Here is an 18371-nt window from a genome sequence, read left to right on the forward strand (position 1 = left end):
ATCAATACAGCTTCATAACTCACAATTTGAAGTTGACTTGTTTGAAAACTAAGTGCAGTTAGTGGGAAAACATTATCCCTGCTTCAGATAGCACACAAAGTCACAATTTACAAAAAAGGAACAGCCTGTGGACTCATGTTCTTGGCTGTATGGGAGGAACAGAGTTGCTCAGGAAGAGAGGAGGCTGATTCATGCAGTGTTAAACCACAGTCTAATGTTACATCTGAACTTGGTCATTGCCTTCCCATTTTCTGTAAGGCATACATGATTCTGTCTGCTCACGATCCCTCTATCTGCAAGTATGTGTGCACACCCATCACTCAAGAGCAATAGATTAGCACAGAGTCTGACATTTCCAGGCTATTAAGGAAATTCCACTTTTAATGAGCAAGAACTTCTGTGCGATTCAAGACAATTCTCCTCGACATAAGCTTACTGTACATATCCATTTATTTTCCTTGGCAAGGGACTGACATTTGCTCCTGGCACTTGCCTGAGCTGTTCTTTATTTGGCACATTGTAAGGATAACCTACCCGAGTGCAATGAATAGCAGGTAAGTCAGAAAAAGGGGGAGAAATACCGGTAAAAAGAATTCTACTGACAAACCACTTTTCCAGACAAGAACATATACTAAATATGAAAAAAAAATTAAAACACAAATGAGGGGTATATTATGAAAAATAATTAACAGTCATGTAAAGAAAAGATACTTTTCTTCTGTAGAAAATAGATGGTAGATAAATTTAAAACACACACACACATTTGGTCTAACACAATGAGGAAGGGCTATTGTTCGGCTCTACGTTTTACATACAAAACGTCCCAGATTCAACCCCCTATGTCAAAGCCTTTTCTTCAGTGTGCAGTTGGACAGAAATGAGGAGTTGGGGGGAAACTGTACCATTAGACAACTAATAATGTGAAGTTTGAAAAAAAAGGGGGAAATTAGACATGTGAGGCATAAGTGTTTATTAAGCAGTTAATTGGCATGAAATGTCAGGGACAGCATGTACCCAAATTGTATCAGGGTAGAATGTGCTCCATTTCCATACTTAAAATAAACTGCCCAAACCAGATTAAAACATCTTCTTTTGGGCGGGAACCACCTCTTCTTCACCTTCACCTTTTGGCAGGTAACACTTCATTTTATCCTTGTAGTTACTCTTAAAATATTCCTGTTTTTGCACCTGTCACCAAACTAAGGCAGACTCATCTACCATATAGTGAAGGTTCATTTATAAGAACTAGTATCTCCTATGGAGAAACTGCCATTGATACAGAGTGTAAAGCACGCTTTGTGTTTGTTCAGCCTTTGCTATTTTTGGGGGGGGGGGTTTACAATGGGGAATTGGTGCAGTTGCTTTTTAAAAAAAAACCCTCCCAGTGTCTCCAAGCAGAGCTGGGAAAGACTTCTGTCTGAAACCCTGCCAGACAGTATCAAGCAGGTGTGGCGGTACATTGGAAACTACTGGCAGATCTCTGGGTGATTTCCAGGAGCTTGGTAAGGGATTCCAACTGTCTAGTACAGTGGTACCTCGGGTTACAGACGCTTCAGGTTACAGACGCTTCAGGTTACAGACTCCGCTAACCCATAAATTGTACCTCAGGTTAAGAACTTTGCTTCAGGATGAGAACAGAAATCATGCTCCAGCGGCGCGACAGCAGTAGGAAGCACCATTAGCTAAAGTGGTACCTCAGATTAAGAACAGTTTCAGGTTAAGAACGGATGTCCAGAACGAATTAAGTTCTTAACCCGAGGAACCACTGTAATAGCAACACCAGAAATAGGTGGGGCAACCCAGCCAGATGGGTGGGGTATAAATAAAAAAATAAATAAAATAAAAATAAAATATCACACACACACACAAATCCTAAATTAGGCTGCTGAAACAAAGAAAGCCTGCAGGGAAATCTAGGCTGAACATATGTTAAGGGGCACCTTGTCCTTAATTCTTAGGCCTTGTCCACACTTCTGCTTGCCCCATGCCTAGAAAGCATGGGTCTAAGCAAGTTTCCCCTTGCCCCACTCATTTCCCAAGAAAAACCTGCTCTTTAGCTTTAAATTGGAACAAATGGCAGTTCACGAAAAACCTGTGCCATTTGTTCTGACTGATAACAAAAGAGCATTTTTTCCCCAGGGGAAAGCAGTGGGACAACAGGAAGTGGATAAGCCCTTAGCTAAATTTATTTTGCACCTGGCTCTGGTTGGGGGATCTCATGAGTTCTAGTACAATAATATGGTAGATCCTGCAAGACCACCCTCCCCTGGTGTACAATGTAGATGACTCTGAGCTGGATGAACAGTGGTCTGAGTTGGTTGGTATAAGGCAGCTTTCCATGTTCTCAGACCCTGCTTTCTCCCACCTGCGATGATCAATCAATAGTAAAGAGACCCTTTTAAGCAGAAAGTGCTTTCATACCAGTAAAGGTCACTTAGCTGCTGTAAGGAATGCTAAGTTTATCACAAATGTGGAAATGGGTATTTTCAGGAAACTGCAGCATTCTTCCAATGCACTCAGAATAATTCTACCTCCAGAAAGCTGGACCCAGAACCTTGTACTGAATAATAATAACTGAAGCATAGTTGAAATATTGGCCAGTCTTAAAAGCCGTCCAGCTGCCTCTGTAAGGAACAGGTTGTAAAAGCAGCTAAGGAATAACAAGGAGTTCTTATCTGGATTCACCATGTACTCCTCCTTCGGGCATTCTGAACCAGGAAGCAAACAAGGCTGCCATCTGGCACTGGGAGTGTACCTGCCATTCCAACTCCACTTCCTTCTCCCCCGTGCCCAAAGTATCTCTGCTGTTTGCAGTGGCTCTCAATACGATTTTACAAGTGGTTTTGTCACTGATGACCATATAAACAAGTTCTATTTCCTCAGAACATTTTGCTTTTTTAAATGAGCAATTCAATCTGTCTTTAAGAGGCATGCAGACATTCTTTGAGAAGATTAGACACATGCCTATTATGAAGCAAAAGTGGTCCGTTTCCTGGAACTGTGTTAGAAGCCCAATCTTGTTTGCAATCTTCTGGTTTCACTGTACTTCTGCTGGCAACTCTCCTCATCCCTCGATTATCAGAATCAGATCTCTTCACTAACTTCCCTGTCTGAGATGGAACAATAGCAAGTTCATGGAATGCTGCTTAACAGCAAATAAAACTGCTGGTCCAAGCAAGCTGGGATTCTCTATCCTGGCTGGCACATGTCCTTCCCAGCCCAGATGCCAGGGACTAAACCCAGATACTTGTTTCACACAAAGCTTGTACTTTAGTATTAACCTGTGTTCCCTCCTCTCTTGCTTTGCTAGCGGGGAAACATTTCTGATGCAGGATTAGGACTTTCTGGGCCACATAGTACAAAACATATCTAGGGCATCCACTATACTCATTTCTCCACATACATCCTCAGAAACCCCTGGGCAACCGTTTATGGATTAAAAGTGGCTTTTCCAACTCAGCTGAGCCTCACAATGTTAGATAGCCTAGGCCCCTGTCGTTACAAATCCTCCAAGCTACTGGTTTTTCCAGTTTTACTTCATGTACACATAAACCGCCACTCAGCCTCTGAAACCAGCAGCCTGTAAAAGGCAAAATCAACATTTTAAGTTTCATTTATTGCGTGTTCACCACCTGCTCTCCTTATCAGGTTGATTCTTCGCTTCGCTTTCTTCTAGCACTAATTTCCAGCATTTTCTTTCTATATGTGTTTCCTCTCTAAACCACTTCTTCATTTAATTGAAGAGATTGAAAGTATGGCTTTTCATCTCTGTAGCAACAACTTTGAAAACGTGTGCGAGCACAGTGGTGTGTGTGTGTGTGTGTGTGTGTGCGTGTGTGTGTGTAAAATGCATGCACTACCTTGAGATATTTGCAAACTGGATTTTACAAAGGTCAAAAACACCCTTTTCTTGTCTCTACCAGAAGAAATTAGCAAGGGGGTCTGTGGTGAATAGGTGCACAAGATGCTGGTCACAGATGCCAACTTGAAGAAAATATTGGGGTGGGGGTGTGCCTCTCCTCACTTCTCCCCTCTCTCCACACCACCTTCCTTCACCATGAGGACACAAGCCTGTAAAAGAGGGTGGTGTCCAGCTAGAAGGGAGGTGGCTGTTCAAGGGAGGAAGGTGCCAACTTGTGGAAAATAGGGAGGGTTCAGCTCCCCCTAAATATTCTATTGGAGGACCAAAGGGACCAGGGCCTCACAGAGTTGGCACCCATGTGCTGGGCTGTGTACACTGTACCCCCCCCCCCGCCGCCGCCACTGCCCAAACAGCATGTGTTGCTCCTATCCCAATATTCACTCCCAATCTCCACAGGTTTAGTGTCTGTTGAATATAGCTGGATCCTCCCTTCAGGCATTCACTCTAAAGAAAGGTTAGGAGAAGATGCAGTCATGCACACACTTTGGGCCCTGATGCATTCTAAACATCTGAATAGGGCTTAAGGAAAAATGACTAATTTTTGCTGGAATACACAGGGCAGAAACTGAAAGGAACTGAAAAGAAAAATCTAAATGTGGATACAAATGGTTCTAAATTTAACTCCATAGTGGTAGGATTACTACAATGTGTTTCAGGGTGGATAATTTTTTTTTAAGTGAGAAACAGAAGTTACAGCTCTGTGTTGTGCAACAAGGGGGCTAGGTGGGGCAGGTGGATATATCACAGAATGTATAAGTATCTACTGGTGAAGCAACAATTACCGCAGACCAAGCCAACCATTGTAGCACTTCAGCACAACATTTAAGAAACAGGCGAACTTGCACACGTTTGCCAGTTGCTAAGTTGCCTGATTAATCACTGAAGGAAGCAGTGGTGTGTCCACTCTTAAAGAAAACTTCATTAGATCCCTTAGACCTATCCAATTACCGCCCAGTTTCAAATCTTCCATACCTGGGTAAGGTAATTGAGAGAGCGGTTGCTGAACAGCTTGGTAGGTTTCTGGAGGAAACATCGGCATTAGATCCATTTCAGTCCGGTTTCCGTCCTGGTTTTGGGACGGAGACGGCTCTGGTTGCCCTAACAGATGACCTCCGTAGACAACTGGATCGAGGCGGGTCAGGACTGCTGATCCTTTTAGATTTGTCAGCAGCCCTTGACATGGTCGATCATGATCTTCTGGACCACCGCCTCGCAGACGTGGGGATACAGGGCATAGCCCGTAACTGGCTGTGCTCTTTTATCTCTGGTCGGGGACAGAGGGTGGCACTAGGGAGGGAAATGTCGTCGCGCCACTCCTTGGTGTGCGGAGTGCCGCAGGGCGCAATTCTCTCCCCGATGCTTTTTAACATCTTTATGCACCCCCTTGCCCAGATTATCCGGAGCTTTGGGCTGGGCTGTCACCAATATGCTGATGACACTCAGCTCTATCTGCTGATGGATGGCCACACCGACTCGGCCCCGAACACACTGACCAGATGCTTGGAAGCTGTGGCTGGATGGTTTTGTGGGAGCCAATTGAAACTAAATCCTTCAAAGACAGAGGTCCTATGGCTAGGTCGGGATGGCATGGGGATGAGGGACCAACTCCCTTCTCTTGCGGGGGCCCAATTAGTGCCATTGCCTTCCGTTAAGAGTTTGGGTGTAATCCTTGATGCCTCCCTTTCCATGGAGGCGCAAGTTACAGCAACAGCCAAGGCGACATTTTTCCACCTTCGCCGCATCAAGCAGTTGGTCCCTTACCTTTCCCGCCCCGACCTGGCCACAGTGATCCATGCGACGGTCATCTCCAGGCTTGACTACTGTAATTCGCTCTACGCCGGGCTGCCCTTGAAGCTGTCCCAGAAACTCCAGCGGGTACAGAATGCTGCAGCGAGGCTCCTCACGTGGTCTCTGCCATGGGAGCATATTCACCCAGTGCTTTTCAAGCTGCACTGGCTCCCGGTGGAGTACAGGGTCAGATTTAAGGTGCTGCTTTTGACCTTTAAAGCCCTTCACGGCCTAGGACCCTCGTACCTATGGGACTGCCTCTCCTGGTATACCCCACGGAGAGCCTCAAGGTCCATAAATAACAACACCCTAGTGGTCCCAGGCCCTAAGGAAGTTAGATTGGCCTCAACCAGATCCAGGGCCTTTTCAACTCTGGCTCCGGCCTGGTGGAACGCTCTGCCTCATGAGACCAGGGCCCTGTAGGATCTGATTTCATTCCGCAGGGCCTGTAAGACAGAGTTGTTCCACCTGGCCTTTGGCTTGGAGCCAATTTGATTCCCTCCCTCCCTCTCTTTCTTTTTTCTTTTCCTTCTCCTCCTGCAATGAGGCTACATTTTAATATTTTAATGTTCCATTATTTTAATGTTGTATTTTATTTTTGTTTTTAAGTTGTAATCATTCATCTTCTTTTTATTATTGCTTGTAAGCCGCTCTGAGCCCGACCTTGGCTGGGGAGGGCGGGGTATAAATAAAAAATTATTATTATTATTATAATTATTATAAGTTGGTCATCTGTATTGTTCATTCATTGCTATGGGGCTTCAGCTCAAACAATAAAACATTATCCTGGAAAGGACAGTGCCTCATTAATCAGGCAATAATTGCACATATGTAAAACAAAGAAGAGTGCTAATTAGGCTGTTCATGCTATTGTCCATGACACGCCACAACAGAGTGAATTCAGCAAGATCCATTCTCCGGTTTGCTATGGCTCCATACCTTTTCATACCTAAGCTCTGAGCGTGGATGCAAATGATAAGCAGACACATTACATAGAGAGCACTTTAAACTGGTGTCTCATGCAGAATGTCCAGTGTTGGCACATCAGTTATTTGTAACACTTTGCCTTACAGGCTGCTACACACCTCTGTGTCTTGCAATAACGTGGTACACAATGGGGACTGCACGTGATGCTCACCCACAAGGAGCAGCACTCATGTGCCTGGATTTAAAAGCAGCCACTACATGGCTGCTCTTCATTACAAAGTCAAAGACTTGCAAATTATAAAACATTGCATGTATAGCAACGGTGATTGGCAGCCTTTTCAGTTCAGCTTCTTTATGCCAAAACACCTGATCTAAAGACTAGCTCCAGCAGCACTTAAATGTTAGGAAAGATGTGCCAGCAATACAAAATCATAAAGCATGAAAGTTACATCAGCACTACAGTACTGCTGATTGACATCTATGCAGAAAAATGATGTAAATTAGGAAATACCTGTATTATTTAAAATAAATTACCAGGGGGTTTTCAGTCCCCTGAGGCTCCAAGACTCTTACCTATTTAGAGTTTGGAAGCTGCAGTGTGGCTTGTCTAAAGAGATTCCTAAAACTTGAGGACAGCAAGCCAAATCCAGTTGTACAGGATGTTTTGGCAGCCAAAAGCAGCACACACTGCAAAACTGAGTATAGCGCCCAGGACCTCCTGCTTCTTTTATAAATGAGGATAAGGATTTCCACAGAATGGAATGATTTTAATTGAGGTATATGGACCTGAGTCATCTCAAAAAGCAGAAGAGGGTGGTGCAGTGTAAATATACAGCGATATACATAGTTCCAAAAGGGAAGTAGCTGGGATTATGGCTTGAAAAATGGCACATTACCTAGAAAATAAATTGCTATCATTTATCTTCTGCAGGTTCCAATTGAGCAGCAAATTATGTGAAGGAAGTAAAATGTCAGTTTGTGTAGGAGAAACGTTTACACAGGGCAGAGGGACTTCTGGAAGAGAGCTGAGAAGGAGGAAGCAGGTGGGACAAGCAGCCAATCAAAAATGATGACCAGAAAAAAACACAACTCCAACTGAAAGACAAGCCTGGCTATTAGTGGAAAGGGGTGAACAGGTAAGGGAGCTGATGAAGCATTGTGGGGGCAGAATGAGACTAATAAGCCTGATGTTTGACGACAATTTTTTACCTTGCTTTCCTCACTCTAATATATTCCTAGAACCTTGGGCCACTCAATGATGATGCACGTTGGAAATTTCAGAACAGCAAAATAAAATACTTATTCGCACAGCAGATAAATAGAGTATGGTGATGGTGATGGCTGCAACCAGCTTTAAAGGGGTGATTTGATAAATTCATGGTGGATAAGGCTATCCATGGCAAACAGCCATGAAAGCTGTATGCTACTTCCATGTCTCTGAATACCCATCACCGAGGAATATAAGTGCAGAGATTGCTCTAGTGCTCATTTCTTGCTTGTAAACTTTCCAACAGGCACCATCACTGAGATAACAGGATGTTGGAGTAGATGGACCTTTAGCCTGATCCAGCAGGGCTCTTCCTATGTTCTTAGCTCTACAGAAACTGACCTCATGATCAAGAATCTGAAGTAGCACTATGTAACAGATCCCCTTCCTTGTATGTGGGTACTCAACAGCCCAGTAGTTATGCCTTCTTGATTTATGGTTGCCACCACCTATTTCAGTCTGCAGCCTGTCCTGCCACCCCAAACAAGGAGGGATCTGGGGATGCCCCATTAACTATTAGATCCTGGGATCCCGGGCCAATGCACCTTGTGCCTCCAGCCAATCCCCTGCTCCTGGTGTCTCCCAGAGGATAGATTAATGTACTAGTCTATAAGAACTCTGATCCTAAATTCCTTGTAGCATTACTTCCAAGCAGTCTGGATGCATGGGGATGACTAGAATCCTGAGGTCGGCAAATGCACACACTTCAGTGATCAAGTTATGAAACTCTATTAAGAATAAAAGAAAGAGGGGAGTAGGCAAATGTTCAACAGAATACTATAAACAAAATGAGAGCCCGGTGGCTCAAACCCCTAACTGATCTAACCAGTCAGCACTGTATTTCTAGTTGCTTATGAGTAAGCTGCAAGAATGGTCAGCTTCCCAGTGCATAGCAAAATGCTGTCTGGCCCTGATGCAGAAAGGTCACAGGCCCCGAGGTGGGGAAGCAAGAACAAAGGGAATGATCCTAGCGTACCTTTTCATGGGATTCCTGCCCAATGACCAATCAGACCTCAAGTCACATTTTATAGGTAAATGGGAGATACTTTGTCAGAGTAAGGTGAGAGGCTGAGGAGTCGTTTAGGGTTTAAATTAAGACCCAGATTTTCCCAACTTTCCGTCAGACAGTTTTAATCTTTCTCTTGTGAGATAGCCAGCTGGGTGGGGAAGCTGCGGGGGCTTTGCTCACAGAAATAGAGAAGCAGGAGACCAGTGCTCCTCTGTCACAGTACAGTGGTACCTCGGTTTAAGAACAGTCCGGTTTAAGAACAATTTGGTTTACAAACTCTGCAAAACCGGAAACAGTGTCTTGGTTTGAGAACTTTACCTCAGTCTAAGAACAGAATCTGAACGGTGGAAGGGCACCGGCAGCGGGAGGCCTCATTAGGGAAAGCGCGCCTCAGTTTAAGAATGGTTTTGGTTTAAGAATGGACTTCCAGAATGGATTAAGTTCGTAAACCGAGGTACCACTGTACTTACATATTCAAGAGTTTACTCATACAGCATGTGGTGAGGCTAATGGGGGTGGGAGTGGAGTGGGAAATGCAGGTGTTTATCTGAATATCAAATAAATCTAGTAAAGCAAGGACAGCTAAGTCCAGGCTTCCGGTAAGAGGAAACACACAGTCATCAGTGTACGGGTGATAACTGTAGCACATAACCAATTACAGTTGCCTTACTAGACCAAGGTTATAAAAGAGTGAGGAGAAGCTGAAAACTCATTGATGCACAAGATGTACAGTGAAAAGGGCGATATTAAGACTTATAAATGCAGCATCAAATATTTCTCAATGTAATTGTCCTATACATCAGCAGGAGCTTTTATCAGTGTTTCCAATACAGGACACTTTTTGTCTCACCTCAATATTTACGATCTACAAAAGCAAGCAAAAACAACCATTTTTGTTTCTTTAAAAGAGTCCTCTTAATTCAGAAATATAGGAATTAGTCTGAGGTTTTATCTGGCCTTAGGCCAGGGAGGGGAACCTGTGACCCTTTAAATGTTGTTCGACTACAGCTCCCATCGTCCTTGACCACTGGTTATGCTGGGTGGGGTTGATGGAGTCCAATGAGATCTGAAGAGCACAAGGGCCCCATCCCTGGTCTACAGAGGCGGCTTCAGACAAGAGTATTTCTCATCCTAACCTGGAAATGTCAGGGTCTGAATCTAGGGTCTGTTGCAAGGCATGTGTTCTACCTCTGAGCTACAGGGACATATGCTTTATCCCATTTCTTGCTGCCTATAGCAAAGACATAAAAAGAGTACTTTGCAAACCTCTGTGGGACTATTGAGTAATACAAAAAGGAATTGGTTGAGGGGTTTGGGTTTTTTTGTTCCATCATAAGCATCTGCCTAAGCATTAACTGACAAGCCTGAATCAAACGGGGTGGTGAAAAGGAGCATATGCCCTGCGTGGCAGGTTAGCGGAGAGGAAAAACTGCTGAGTGGCTATAGAAAGTCCTTCCTCCTTGCCCACCCCAAGAAGAGGAAGGTGAGAAGCTGAAGCAGGATGGGACGCAAAGGGGAGAAAGAGGGGCCTGGTGCCAGTGGCAGACTTTGGGTTTTCAAATTTCAGCAGTGCCCTGTGCCATGCTGAAATTCAGCACATGCACACACACACAGAGCCTCTTGCCTTCTGTTCTAAGTCATTGTTTCGACATTCAGTGTAGGTGAACCAGTCATGCTTGGCTAAATCCACCTCTGCTGCTACTCAAGTCCTGCTAGGGAAGCTGAACCTGAACTTGGCCAGCAGACCAGGACAAGCTCAGAGTCAGAGCTTCCCAGCTTGTGTGTGTGTGTTGAGGTTCCACCATACAAAAACAGGGAAGGGGGGGAGGAGGAAAAAGAGCCTCAAGCAAACCAGCTCCTCCATCCATTGATCACTGCCTATCGGGGTCTTTGCTCACCCCCAATCCCTGCATGCCATTTCCCATGACAGAGCAACCCACCATTTCTCAGTGTTGCAAAGAGTTGGAGGAGGGCAAGATGCTGCCTTCAAGACTGTCTGGATGAGGCTGGGGAAGCACTTGAGGTCCCACCTGCCTGCCAAGTTGAGGTGTAGGGGGCCCCAGGCAGGCTTCCTTCTTGCCGGGGTGGGCGGCAGTACAGACTTTTGCCCCCTTTGGCAAAATTCGTAGATGCGACACTGCTAGCTAGAAGTACCGAGCAGCAGCAGCAACTGATCCTAATTACTTTAGGCAAAAAACAGGTATGAGTCTCCTGGAGCCAATAGTCAGGATCTATATCAGCATAAATTAAATAAAAATACAGCTATTCTGTTCTGCAGCTATTACTGTTCCCAGTGAGCAAATGCAAAGAGATGAAGGAGTTTCAGCATGCTCCGTGCTCTCAAAGATCACACTGGGAGAACTGGTCATTTCTAGAAAATGATTTTCTGGTGGGTGGGGTCTGAAAGAGCAACACTTGCATATATGAAAATGCACTTCATATGTACCCCAGGGGTGGGACATGGAATTATACATGATGACTGGAATGAAATACCAACTCATTTTTTAAATGTTATTTCACAACTTACCCAAGTCCCTAACCATGGTCAGGCTTTGTCTGTTCAAAGGCCTTTCCCTTGATGCTGGGCTTTCATATTGAAAGAAGAAAAACACTAAGGATGCAGCCCTAATCTCATTTACATGGGAGTAAGTCCTACTGAATTCAACAGGACTTCTAAATAGATAAGGGTAGGGTTACACTGTAAGCCTTTAGCAGGCCTTTCACTTTTAGGAGAGATAACAAAAAAAACTCACATGCGGTATTCTACCAAATTGCTCATTAAGAAGAAAAACTGCTTCCAGGCTCCTGAGCAATAAATGCAAAAGCTTTGGGGATATTTGACAAGCTCTTGGTACTTATGCTTATTAATATTAAAATGGGAATATCTTTAAAATGCTAATTGAATGAATGCTCCAATCCTATGCACGTTTACTCAAAAGTAAGCCCCACTGAGCTCAGTGGGACTTAGTCCAAAGAAAGTGTATGCAGCATTACAGCTGACATAACTTTATTTTGAATTTCTTAGACTACCTATAATTAGCTACATACTATTTTGTACCTCCTCCTCTGTCAAATGGTTGGCTACAGCCTGCCCAAAATGCCTAGGGCCAAAGCAGACCAGACGAGATGCAGAAATAGAATCCCAGTTTTATTAAACTTCAGCAAATAGCAGCTGCATGGGAGCCCAATTATAATGTCTCAATAAGATGAGTGGGCTGAAGGCTCCTCCCATCCTTGCTTAACACACACACAAAATAGAGGGTGGTAGTCAACTAAGTTTCACACACAGTTCAGTTCAGTCCATTATATTCAATGAGTCTTTTAGCAGGGAATTTTCCTAAGGTTGTCTGACCCCACCCCCATTAGTCACTCCCACGGCTCTGGACTCTGGTCCTGGGTAAGTTGGGAACTAACATTTAAAACCTGAAGCCACATTTAATTTCAATCATCACATATCACTCCATGTTCTACCAACCAGGGATGCATAACAGCTTCCTTTTCAGGAGTTGCTCTTTCAAAACCTAGGCAGCAAACCTGATGCCAATCTCCAGTTTGTCCGAAATGTATCACTTCTAAGGCAGAACTAATTTTGCTGATATTCTGGAAACCTTCAACGACACTCTACCCTTGAATACATTTATTATTCCTTCCTTCTCTCTCCTCCAGAACACTGCACATTAAAACCAGAAACACTGCTCCAGTGAGGGCTGCAGGAGATTATACATTTAAATAAAACATGCACAGAATTAATAATAAAAGTTAAAAATAGAGAAATTAGTCAGCTTGAGTTTGGCGCTTTTTGAACCTGGCACTTTCTGTTGCTATGCAGGGCAACAGAAAAGGGTGCTGGATTCAGAGAGTGCCCAATTCAAGCAGACGCTGGGAAGGAAGAATCATAAGAGAGCACTCCTAAGTCTTCTTTTTCAAGCTGGCATCTCAACTTTACCTGTGCAGCACATCAAATCATATGATGCCAGGTGATTAACTGGCTGACGTGTTTTTTCCCTAAATGGGCTGGTGGGCATAATTAGGCCTATGAGCCAGAGATCTCCCACTGCTGCTGCAAACTCTTCAACACCACAATTCCATTCTATGAGAAGGGAGGCAAAAAGCACCACCCACACTCCAGCCTCTGAATGCGTGAGTGGCAACTAACTGTCACAAGCTCCCACCTTGCTTGCTCCATCTTTACTCTGGACACCCAGAGGTTATCTTGTTTTAGCTCACCCCTGGGTGATTTCCCCCCTCAGTCACAAGAGCTGCCTGAAACTGGACTGCAGAAAGGGTTGTGTTATATATAAGTTTAGACAAGTTTGTGTTTGTGAGGTTTCTTTTCATGGCTGTGCTACATATGCAATGTACTAGTGCGATAAACTGCCTCAAGGTATGATACTTTAAAATGGTAGCTGTGGGCCTCCTGGAAAGATGAGCAAATGAATAAAGTGAAATAAGCCCCACTGCATCTCGAGGAAGAGGGATGTTTTGCTACCTGCCTGGGATGGCAAAAATGTGAGGGTAGTCAAATATCTGGCTGTTGGGTTGCCTTTGGCTGAGTGGATCATTCAGCTTACTCTTCGTGTAATTGGTTAAGCAAGACTAACTTAAATCCTTTGATTTCAAAGAGTCTACTCTTGAGTATGACTAGATTCAACCTTCAGTTAAAAGGCAGTTGATTAATCAACTAAACATGATTTAATTGGCTGACAGGCCTAAAGCAGTGTTATTGCCAGGTTCGTCTCTAACTGTTTGGCTGTGAGAATAATCCTCCTGCTGGAGCAAGTTCCACCAACACCTATGAGATTGACTTCTAGCAGGGATGGGCCACGCGGCATTTTTGAATGCATAATCAGCATTCATTCCCTGAGATTCATGCTTGTGAAGAGATGGGGAAGTGCAAAGAACACCTCGGCTTGCCACCTATAAATATATCATTCAGCCATTTCACATAGTTGAAGTCACGTGCTTCTCACTCTACCTAAATCTGAAGGAGAAAGAATTGGGGAGAACATTCATCCTCCTCACCTCCAATGACCACTTAGGACAGAGGCCTATGCCTCCCTTGGACCCCGAGGGAACTGTTGGATGGTAGGTTTGCTGCTCCTGGTGTTATTTGGGGGAATCAGCCACCTATGGGGTGCTCACTTTGATAACAGATGGCTCAATAATGGTAACTTAAAATTGCCTGCTTTAGTTTCTTCTCAAGTTCTTTTTCAAGAGTTCCAAAATAATCAATTTTGTTTGTATTGTTTAAGTCTTGGGAGCTGCAGGCACAAACAATTATGCACAGCACTGCACCCCCAATAGAACACCATTGTTGCTACATTTTGGCACAGACAAAAGCTACAATTAAAACATCAAAATGGTATTTCTTGGTCATTTTGAAGAAGGAATTAGAATGAAGAAGAGCCCTACCCACGGCTATGACAGCCGAAATGGAATTCCTAAGTCCAGAGACTATATGCCATGAAATACCAGTTGCTGGAGGGACAATCAGTTGTGAGGTCTCTTGCCTTCAGGTCTTGCTGGTTGGTTTCCAGAAGGAATTTGTTTGGTCACTCAGGGAAAACAGGATGATGGCATTAGATAAATGTTTGGTTTGATCCATAAGGCCATCTTTGTTCTTAACTGAGAAAGAACGATCAAGGGTGGAGCTCAGACATATACCGTATTTTTCGCTCTATAACACGCACCCGACCATAACACGCACGTAGTTTTTAGAGGAGGAAAATCCGTAGGCATGCCACCCGTAGGCATTCCCTCCATAACACGCACAGACATTTCCCCTTACTTTCTAGGAGGAAAAAAGTGAGTGTTATGGTGCAAAAAATACAGTAGTTACACCCACAGCATACATACAGTACAAGAAGCCATACAAAAATGGAACAAAAACAGCATTCTGGCTGTTGTACCAGCTCTTTGCAGGTGCAATTTCGGGTGTAACAAGATACCAAAAAAAAAAAAAGGATAAACCAGTAACAAAATTGCAAGAGAGAAAATGTACTTTTACAGACTACAAGTTAAATTCGGAAAGCCTTGACATTCCCAGATCTTTAAAAAGCACACACAACACACAAATGCAAGTACCGTATATGACAAGCGTGGTGAACTACCTCACCCATTTCAGCCAATGGAATGTAACAATGGTCTGTACAATGACCAGAGATTAAAAAGTATTAATACCCACGCACCTGGCAGCTATTTATGTGCAATTTTCCTCTGCTTTGTTTCATTGCCTTTGATTTTTGTTTCCATTGTCTATACTGTTCATATCAGTTTTCATTAAGGAAAAACAGGCATGCACAGGAGAAATTAAAGTCACTCTTTGTTGACATACTAGAAAGTTACTGCGATCTGACTTGCAGGCAACCTGCCATGTTACATAGGAGGGGGGGGAGGAGCAAACAGTCAGTTTCCCAAGGTAGATTCCAGTCAGCGGTCAATGGGGGTGCAGGAAAGGGAGTACTACAGTGCCAGAAGGTTAGACAGCCCTGATCCTCCAATTTAAAGACAAACACTCTTCTTCAGGTTTGTGAGATGTGTCTTTATCGTTACTCTTTAGTTAAAGCGAAATGCAGGTGGTGGTGGTGCTAGAAGTCCCTAAGGGACAGTTTAGAACTAGTTAGAACAGATAATCTGGTTTGATAGCTACTAAAATAATAATCCTGTGGTATTTTAAAGACTAAAACTGATCAAAGTGTAAGCCTATGGCACGCCAAGTGTGTTCATCCCATAAATGTACCTTTTTTTGTTACAACAGAGGCTACCCTCTGGAATGGGTCACTAAGAGGCACCAACAACAAAAAGAGCATCATGTCCAGCATATAGGAAACATGGAGGATAATGATCCAACAATGAAAATCACTACCCGCTATACTACTGCCCTGGCTTCAGTCTGTTCCAGGAAAACTAGAGATTTCCTCCACCTTCCCTGGTGGTGGCTTGAAGTTAGCCTCTCCAGCCCCCATTTAAGCATTCCCACAAATGGCCTGCCAGCCCTCCAAGGAGGTTTTGCTCACAGCAAGCTGTTAACATGCTGGCTAGGTAGTGTACTGGCCCCCACAAGACCCCCTAGGCAAAAGGTAGCCAAGTGCACTTCTGAGGTGTGCCTGCCTTGCTCCAACCCTTCCTGGGGCTACAACATTAATTGATGCCGAAGAAACAATGCTCTTCTAGCGTGCCTTTTGCTCCACGAGCATCGCAGACTACTTTGGCGTCGAGTTTTATTCTAGTCAACACAATTTGATTTGATTGAAGCCAAGTGTTTTTTTCTAAGGCATTTCAAATGTAGACCCCCCCCTCCTCTACTCCAGGATATGAAAGCCCCCTGCTCTTCCCCGCCGGTACCTCTTTGCAGGCGTGCAGCTCCTCTCCCGGAGTAGCGGCGCCTGCCCAAAGCAGCAACAGCAGAGAAAGCAGCAGAAGCGGCAGGCGCCTCCGCCCGAGCTCGGCACCAGGGAGGCACCGCCAGCACCCAGCTGTATCCGGCCGAGGAGGATGGACACCGCCAGCGGCCCCAGCCATCGTGGCGCAGGAGCGGCACTGAGCAGCTTCCCCGCGCGTCTGGATGAGGCGGCCACCGACTCACAGGTGCAGCGGCGGCGGCAAGAGGAGCAGCAGCAGCAGAAGCAGCAAGCAGCGCTCTCAGGCGGAGATGGGATGCGGGAGCCCCGCCCCCTGCCCGCCTCGCACCGCCTACACCTCGCTGCCTAGCAACCGCAGCTGCCTCCGCCGCGCCAGCCTCCGGCTCCCGCGCACCTGAGGCGGCTTGAAAGATGCGCCCGGGGGACAGAGGCCGTTTGCTGCTGGCGCGCGCGTCTTTCGAAGGGCGCGAGAGCCTCTTGGCGCGCTCGCCGCCGCGTGACAGGCCGCGCGACCATAACAAACAAAAGCCCGCCTAATTTTGAACAATAGGAAACGGCGTAGCCTGAGGGAAAGAGGTTCAAGGGTTAGGGTGCAAGCCTAACGTCGTTGGCCTGGGAGTCAGCCGCGCTGGATTCAGCAAGAGTTGCTTCTGAGTAGACGCGGGGAACGACTAGGCCGCACCACCTGCTGAAACCACTCCACGGGGCGAACAACTTGAATTTGGAAGGGGGGCGATCAAGCCCCACCCCACATAATCGATCACATGGCATACACACTATTTGAATGACGACGCACATCAACTCAGCGGGGGCCGTTCCCAGTGCCGGATTTATGTATAAACTAAATAAGATATAGCTTGCCCCCCCCCCCGAAATATTTAAAGGGGGGGGGACTGGATGTACATTTCCAAAATATAAGATAAAAAACATAAAATAAAACCTACATACAGCAAGTGTTTCGTGTTGTGTAGGCTTCTATGATGCAAGCAATGGGCCCCCAATCATTTTAAGTTAGAGCTTAATAATTATTTCACTATTAATATACTTCTTAAATGTATTTCAGTTCAACAATTGCTTTGATTAAATACATATTTTATGTGCAAATGGCTTTAGATACCTATTAGGTCCATAAATTACCATATAGCATATATTCAACACAAAAAACAGCGACAATTTGTTGTTGACAAAGGACAGCTGGACGTATAAAGGGCCCCATTACCTTCAGTAGCTTAGGGCCTCATCAAACCTAAATCCAGCCCCCTTCAGCCCCCTCAAATATCTCATTGGAAAGGGCGAAGGAATCTCGGGGCCCGGCCCCTGGGAACTACGGTATCTGCTGTGAATCACTGGCAAAACACTCCCGCTCTTTAGGCTTAAAAGGACCTTGAATATTATAGGTTTGTTGTGACAGCTCAGATTTTTCCTCTTCTTCTGTTCTAAGGGGCCTCCCAACTACGTTTACAGAACGACTATGCCCACTGATGTGGTTGGTATAAATGGGGTGCTTTCGGTGTAGGAAGCTTAGAACTGGGTACCGATCTATTTGCAGCGCAGATGTACCATGATCTTTCCCTAGTTGGTGGTTTATTCGAGAGCACCACAGAAAAGCAGCAAACCACGGAAAGCCAGTTTAAAACAGCAGCGAAACTGAACATTGAAAGCGCGCGCGCGCGGGGGGGGGTGTTTTAAAAATCAGTTTTTGTCTGGAAAACAGCAAGGAAAAAGCCTGACCACTCTGAATTGGAAAAGTATTTCATTTTTATTTATTTTTCATAAATCATTTTTATTGGGTTTTACAAATACAAAGTACAAATAAACACAAATTAGGGGGGGAAAGTATCTATATTGGAAGAGTATTTTCCATGCAGCTGCTATTTGCCGCCAGCGAGGAGGTCCTGTCTCTTGGGTCTCACCAAAAGCCCGTCGTTTCTAACTCTTCATGCTATTGCACGGCCGCGTGCATCTGTTGCACGAGCGTGCTGCTTGGAATGGCGCGTGTCTTTGCACCAGGCCCTCCCTGATGTCTCTTCCTTTCTTTTCCCGAGAGGTAGGCGGCCGGGATGTTGTTTTAAACTTAAGAGGGCAAATGTTCCTTCC

The 18371-nt window shown here is 44.9% G+C and overlaps 1 protein-coding gene across 3 annotated transcripts in view; it reads right to left on the minus strand.

The window, feature by feature from the left end:
• The window catches only part of ELAPOR1 (endosome-lysosome associated apoptosis and autophagy regulator 1), a 64086-nt gene that overhangs the window by 36637 nt on the left and 9078 nt on the right, over positions 1-18371 (minus strand). For 2 of the 3 annotated variants that reach the window (XM_053392874.1, XM_053392873.1), the window contains exon 1: positions 16258-16572. The exons of the other annotated variant lie outside the window; for it this stretch is intronic. In XM_053392874.1, coding sequence (XP_053248849.1) covers positions 16258-16434 — 177 coding nt within the window. In that variant the 5' untranslated portion in view covers positions 16435-16572. Of the gene's footprint in view, positions 1-16257; positions 16573-18371 lie in introns of those variants that run through there. 3 annotated transcript variants of the gene reach the window in all.

Source organism: Podarcis raffonei, chromosome 6 (assembly GCF_027172205.1).
Source record: "Podarcis raffonei isolate rPodRaf1 chromosome 6, rPodRaf1.pri, whole genome shotgun sequence".
Classification (NCBI taxonomy): Eukaryota; Metazoa; Chordata; class Lepidosauria; order Squamata; family Lacertidae; genus Podarcis; species Podarcis raffonei.